At 48.2% G+C, this 6,455-nt stretch overlaps 1 protein-coding gene across 4 annotated transcripts in view; it reads right to left on the bottom strand.

The window, feature by feature from the left end:
* Positions 1-3,996: 3,996 nt before the first annotated feature.
* DDA1 (DET1 and DDB1 associated 1) overlaps positions 3,997-6,455 on the bottom strand; it is a 34,967-nt gene continuing 32,508 nt past the window's right edge. For all 4 annotated transcript variants that reach the window (XM_031948002.1, XM_003760834.3, XM_012542248.3 and 1 more), the window contains one exon: positions 3,997-4,913. In XM_031948002.1, the coding sequence (XP_031803862.1) occupies positions 4,803-4,913 (111 nt within the window). In that variant the 3' untranslated portion in view covers positions 3,997-4,802. The remainder of the gene's footprint in view (positions 4,914-6,455) is intronic.

The following is a 6,455-nucleotide window of genomic DNA, read 5'->3' as shown; positions in this document are numbered from 1 at the left end:
ACATTCTAGCCAGTGACACAAATGAAAGTTAACTTTCTGGTTTGGACATTCTCTGTTCAATTTAATTCAACAAACATTTATTGCCTACAGTATTACCATGTGCAAGAACCCGTGGTGCTAGGCCACTGGGGAGACAGAAAGCGGAAAACAACTCCTGCCCTCAAGGAGCTTACATTCTCCTGGCACAGATTACAAGGAAATGCAAGATAATGGGAGGATCGAGCCCACAAGCCACTGGGGGGGGGGGGGGGGGAGGAGAAAGTCTTCTGCTGGGGGAGGTACCCGAGAAGGGCCTGGAGGAAAGCTAAGGAGTCTAAGGGCAAGGAGGTGAAGCACTGTATTCTAGGTGGGTGTATCCAGTCTGCACCAAGGCACGGAGGCAGAGATGAGCCAATGTGGCAGGAATGTAAATCGCATGATGGGGGAGAACGGGAAGTCTCCCCACCCCCAGCCCTGACTTCCCATGTTCTAAAAGCTCTCCTAGTTCTGACATACTGTATTCTAAGTCCCTCCCCCAAACTCTCACTATGACATTCTGGGTTCTAAGGATCCTCGTGATTCTGATATTCTGTATTCTAAGTCCACTCTCACCTCTGGTATTCTATATACTAAGTCCTCTCCCGGCTCTGACATCCTGTGTCCTAAGAACCCTCTCAGCCCTGACATTCTTTGTACTTAGAGCCCTCCCATCTCTGATATTCTATGTTCTAAGGATCCTCTCAGCTGATCTTCTAAGCTTTGTGCTTAGAACAGGCCCTTTCTGTTCTTTATCATGAAGCCCCTCGCACTAACAATCTATGTCCTTTTTTTGCAGCTGAGGAAATCAGACTAGAGGTGGGCAGAGGTTACACATGAGCTGCCTTGCCTTCCCATTAAAAGACCTGGTGAAAGCCTAAGAATACCTACTATCTCAAGAGATCTCAGCAGCCAGTCAAGTCTGTAACAGGAACCCCAAAAGTTCCCTGGGCAACTTACTGGCCAAAGAACTATCTAGAAATGCACAAGGATTAACTAAAGCTTCTGATATCTTTGTGGGGTCCAGGCTGGAGTTATAGGGAAAAATAAGTGGCAAGGAAGAATCTGCTTTTAGGCTCTCAGAAACTTAATGGAACGAATTCTTACCCACAATGAACCCACCAACTTTCTTTTCCAGAAGATGGCAGAGCCAGGAGCAGTAATGGTACTATGCAAAGAGGCCTGGGCTCCTGTGGGACTGAGAACAAGCTCCTTCCCTCCCCTGGGTCTGGTTCCCCTTTTATAAAATTAAGGAATTAAATGATGAGATCTCCAAGCCCCAGACCAGCTCTATGATTTGAATACAGAGGACGCCACACTGGATTCTGCAAGACAAAGCCCACAGGCTGATTCCTAGGAAGCAGTCAGGGCAGGAGTCCAGACACCTAGACCATCAGGCGGCCACTTACTGGTCCCTTCCCCCGCAGCTAGACATCTCCCTCTTTCTTCACCACTCACTGGCAACCTCAAAAACCGGAATGGATGATGCATCACAAGCCCCACAAATGCAATGCTGTAGATGATGAAACCCTCAGTGCCTCTGGAACTTACTGGGGTTGGCTAAGTAAAAGTTCTCCTATGTAACTTTTAAGAGGTTCCTAAGAGAAAAATCAAGGCTCACATCAAGTGTGGAAGGAACAGCCAGATTGGGCCTGCCTGGGACCACAAAGGCTCTAGAGCACCTGGGTCCAGTCATCATTCAAATCTCCAAGGCTCTTTCCCAAGTCTCTCTTCCCCACCCCTCAAACTGGGGAGGTGTATCCTTAACTCCTGTTTGGGAGTCCTATTTGGGAAGCCAAGTAAGGCACCCCAAATAAAAAGTGGGGCCACTTGTAAGGCATGGCCCAAGCCTCCCTGCATGAGATCTGAGGGACAGTCGTGGGCCAGATGTCTACTGGGAAAGGCAGTGGATTTGGAGTCAGACACCGGGCTTCAATCCTGCCCTTGCCTGGGTGATCTTAGGGAAATCCCCATAGCTTTCTGAGCCCGAGTTTACTCATTTGTAAATCAGCAACATCATCTTGAAAGACAAGACTTCCATTCCCCCTCTTCCTACAGAGCTGTTGTACGGAAACTAATTTGTAGACTTTAAGGCATTAACAGAAATAAGAGAGTACTGTTAATAGAACTGTTCAGATTTGAGGGAAGGTCTCAAAGGATTTCCAAGAGAAACAACCATGGAGCATTTGTGAAGGTTTTCTCCCACAGGTTCCCTAAAAAGATTGTCTGCCCCATCCCACAAGGAAGAAGAAATAAGCTGAATGAGAGGTTTGCCAAGTGCTCTTCTCAGTCTAGACTCATGTGTCATCCCAGTAGAGTGGAAAGATCACTGTTCAAGAGTCAGAAAACATGAGTTCATATCCTGGGCTCTTATTATGTACATGTCCTCTGTGTGTGTGAGGCAGTCCCTTCCTCTCTGGGTGTCAGTGCCTCAGCTGTCAAAGGAAGATGTTGGGACCAGATGATTTCATTCACTTGCAGCTCTAGATTCCACATCATTCTAAAACTGAGGAAGGAGAAGAGAAGAAGGAAGGGGGATCACAGTCTAGCAGCCCCTTCAGCTCCTATGCAAGGAAGAGTTTTGACTGAAGACATGGCAGTGGCCCAGGAGACCAAAGGCTGGTCATTATTCTCCAAGAAAAGCAGAGACACCCTTTGAGCCAGCTCAGGCAGGATCCACCTGGCAACAGAGGGAGGGCGAGGCCTCTGGAGTCCAAACTATCTGCCAGTACACACCACAGTGACTCCATCCTGCACCACAGCTGGGATGTAACAAATCCAAGAATTCTTGCCCAGAAGTTCTTCAAGTACCAAGTGACTCAGAAGGAATCCTTCTGAGGTGCACCTGAAAAGCCACGGAAGGGTGCTATCTCTCTCACGCTGAGATCCCAGCAAATAGGGAACAACTTGGGGTAAAAACCTGAAGCGACCTCAGGGTCAGAACAAATTCAGGGTCTTCCAGCTTTGTCTTCTAAGGAGGTAAAAAAGTAAGTTGAGATGCTTACCCCCTACTCCTCTCCATCCCCAAGCTTGCAGGAAGGCTGAATGCTTTCAAAGTTACCTCCAAACTCACACAAGGGTGAGACTCCCATTCCTGCCAGCAGGCCTAAGCTGAGCTTAGGCTCAGGGAGTCCCATTCCCATCTACAGCGCTGCAGGAAACAGCTCTATTCCCTCCAAACAGTAACACTCAGGATTCACTATCCTTTCCATTATCTGGGGTTTCAAAGCAAGTAGCAACCAAACCAGTCCCAAGAGGAGGTGATGGAAGGGAGAGGAGCCAAGTGTTTCATTTCAGTCCCAGTCCAAGTTGCACATTCCCAGTCTGCACATTCACAGACCCCGTGCTTCTGGCCTCCACAGCATCTGCTCCTGGCTAAGAGACCCCTGGACTCATTTTTCTCCAACTATCCACAGATCGGGATGATTTGGCTCCAGCTGTGAGACAAGAGCCCTTCTGATGGCACCACTATCACTTTAAGCATTCCTACTGTCCTCCCTATAACCCCATTACAGGGGATAGGGGCAGGCAGAAGACTGGAGGTTGTCCCTAGGGCAGTGACACAGTTTGGAAGCCAAGTCCCAGTTTCATTGAGAGCCAGAGAGCCAGTTCTTTCCCCGGCTGCAGTGTGAGAAGGCAGATCACCATCATCCCCAACCTGTCTTCCTGAACCAGAGTGACAAACATCTGAACAGTGGGGTTGGCCTAGGCTGTTCAGAACCTGCTGGAACACTGTTTTTCTGTCAACTGAAGTTCCAAAGACCCAGAGAAAAGCCCAAGACTGTGAATATCCTTAGACAGTACCATAGCAGAGTTGCCCTGCCCATGAAAAGTATCAGCCCCGAGGGATACTGCTGGCTGGAGAAACTCAATAAAAATGGCCAAAGAGGAGAGAGATAACAGACAATCAGACTCAAAGACTAAACAGCTTTCTCAGTGCAACATTACTAATTGTGCTGCCGATCAAATACTCAAGGTGGGATAAGAAATATCCTTTTATTTGATTGGAGAAGTTGAACACGCCAGTCCTTATTAAATTGATGGGGGAGGGAAAAATAATAATAATAAAAACAAAAAACAAAACAAAACAAAAAACCAAAGGAGTTCCGTTAACTCCAGCTTCCTGGAATGGAGGCCCTGCAGTTGGAGCACTCAATACTACCCAAACATGCAGCCTTTGCCAAGTGCCCAGGGGACACAAGAGAAGCCCACAAAGAGCCTTCTGAACTGACCAACTCCAGCAGGGAGGAGTCTGACGGTTTTTGAGGCTGAGAGTGGAGCTGCAAGCAAACCCACTGGCCTCCTAAGGGCCCTGCCATTGGGAGGAAACACTGTGAGCTCCAAGAGGTCCCAGAAGAAGCTTGTGGGTAAGGCCTGGAAGGCCCAGACTGCATTGTCACTGAACCCCCACCCCCAGACTCTGGGACTAGGCAATGCCCCAGCCCTAGAGGGGACAAGACACATAAGGCTGTGCTTGGCTCCCACCTTTTCCCAGCTACTTCCGAGTTAATTAAGTAACAGATCTAGTAAAACCTGGAAAAAAAAAGTGACCATGTATTTTTTTAAAAAGCATCTACCAATGTTACACTACACCATCCGATGACTTGCTTTTAACCATCACTCCATACATTTTACAACATAAATAAAAATTACGGAAATAAATACATTGGCTCCTATGAAGTCAGAAGTGGTTTGGGCTGCATAGTGCGGAGGGAAGGGGCTTACACACTGTGATGAAACAAGACAGGAAGCGCCTGTAGACAAGTTGTCGAGGGAAAGCAAGAGTCCTAAGTGTCTTCGTTCATGTCCTGGCTGTCTGTCCTGGCAATTTTTCGGGGGGGCGCTGAACTCTCACCTTCTAGTTCTACTTGTTCCTGGTCTCTCTTCTTTGCAGCATTCTGGTTAGGAGAAAGAAAGGAAGAGGTAAGCACTCCGGTGACCTTGGCCAGGTCTGCTCTGGGCCTCAAGGCCATGTGTAACCTGAGAAGACTAGACTAAATGATGGCCACCTGAAAGCCCAAGGTCTGCACCCCTCTTCTGGAGAAGTACCGAAAAGACAGCTTTCCCCTTTAGGTGGGAGGCCAGCTAGCCCCCCAACATAGTAGCTGCTCAGCCAGCAGTCATAGTGAAGTCTTGAGAGCAAAAGCCTGCTAGATAGTCCCTTACCGAGGACCCGCTCCATTCCAGCTAATGCCTGGCCTCAGGCAGGGCCCTTCCTCCTGGTCTCTTAACTGAAGGGGCCACAGACAATAGCCAGGGATCTCTTTGGCTCTACATTCTATCATCCCGTCAGTCACTCTGCCCTCTCTGCCCTCAGTTTCCTCATCTAAAGGTAGCCTGGACAGTTCCAAGGTTCCCTCTGAGCTCACTAATATTGGCCGTGCTGACATTCCAAGGCCCTTTCCCCTCACTACACCACAAAGCTCCAATGAAATTGGTCCCCAGTCCCCTAAGCACGCCCTGGGCTCTCCTCTGCTCATGCTAAACCTGAGTCTGCTGTTCCTGGAGCACTCATTCCCAATATTACCTTCTTCAAGAGGCTCTCCTGATTGCTGGCACATAGCAGGAACTCAAACAATGCTCTATGACTTTCATTAAGAGTTGTCTCCCCAATCCCTATCCCCCAGATTGAGTTCCAAGGAGTAACAGACCCAAGGAGTAACAGAAAGTAAGGACTTTCCAAACAGCAGATGCTTAATAAATGCCTGTATAATAATATACAGCCTCCACACCAAGGAGGGCAGCAGGAAGCATGTGAGATGAGGAAACAAAGTGAGATGTCCAGAGAGAGGAGAGAATGCCATTGCTTGGACAGCCCAGGCCAGAGGCCAAACGTCTGTCAGGAATGCCAGAACAAGGACTCGTGTGAAGAATCGGCTGACTTGCATGCTTCCAGAGGCCGGCCTGGATCATCTAGACACTCTTCATGTCTTTTCAGTGCAGTAGAATAACAAATCCCTTCACAGGGATCACATTCCTCACCTCAGAAATCTTAGATCTTCAGGACACAGAAGGGACTTTAAGATAGCAACTTGTCCAAGCAGATCAAGTATTATTTTACAGAAGAGGAAACCAAGGCTAATTGATTTCCCCAAGGTCAAGCAGCTAAAATTAGTGGTGGAGCTGTGGCTGGGAAGGCCATGCTCTCCTCACTCCAGGGCAATGCTTATCCCCAAGGGGTTCAGAGCACTCCCATCCCTCTAGCATCTATCTGTAGCATTCTCCAAACGCTTTATGCACATGAACTCACTAAAGCTTCACAACAACCCCGAGTAGGCAAGTGATGCTCCCATTTTACAGCAGGAAACTGAGGCTCAGAGATGAAGTGACTTGTCCAGAGTCACAAAGTTAGCAAATGACAGAGACAGGATTAAAAAACAGCCTTCTGGTTCCAAATTTTCTGCTTTCTTTTTGATGAGGGGGGACAGCAACAAGTTTTA

This window comes from Sarcophilus harrisii, chromosome 1 (genome assembly GCF_902635505.1).
Source record: "Sarcophilus harrisii chromosome 1, mSarHar1.11, whole genome shotgun sequence".
NCBI lineage: Eukaryota > Metazoa > Chordata > Mammalia > Dasyuromorphia > Dasyuridae > Sarcophilus > Sarcophilus harrisii.
Note: the sequence above shows the minus strand (reverse complement) of the source record. Positions and strands in the feature narration are given on the sequence as shown.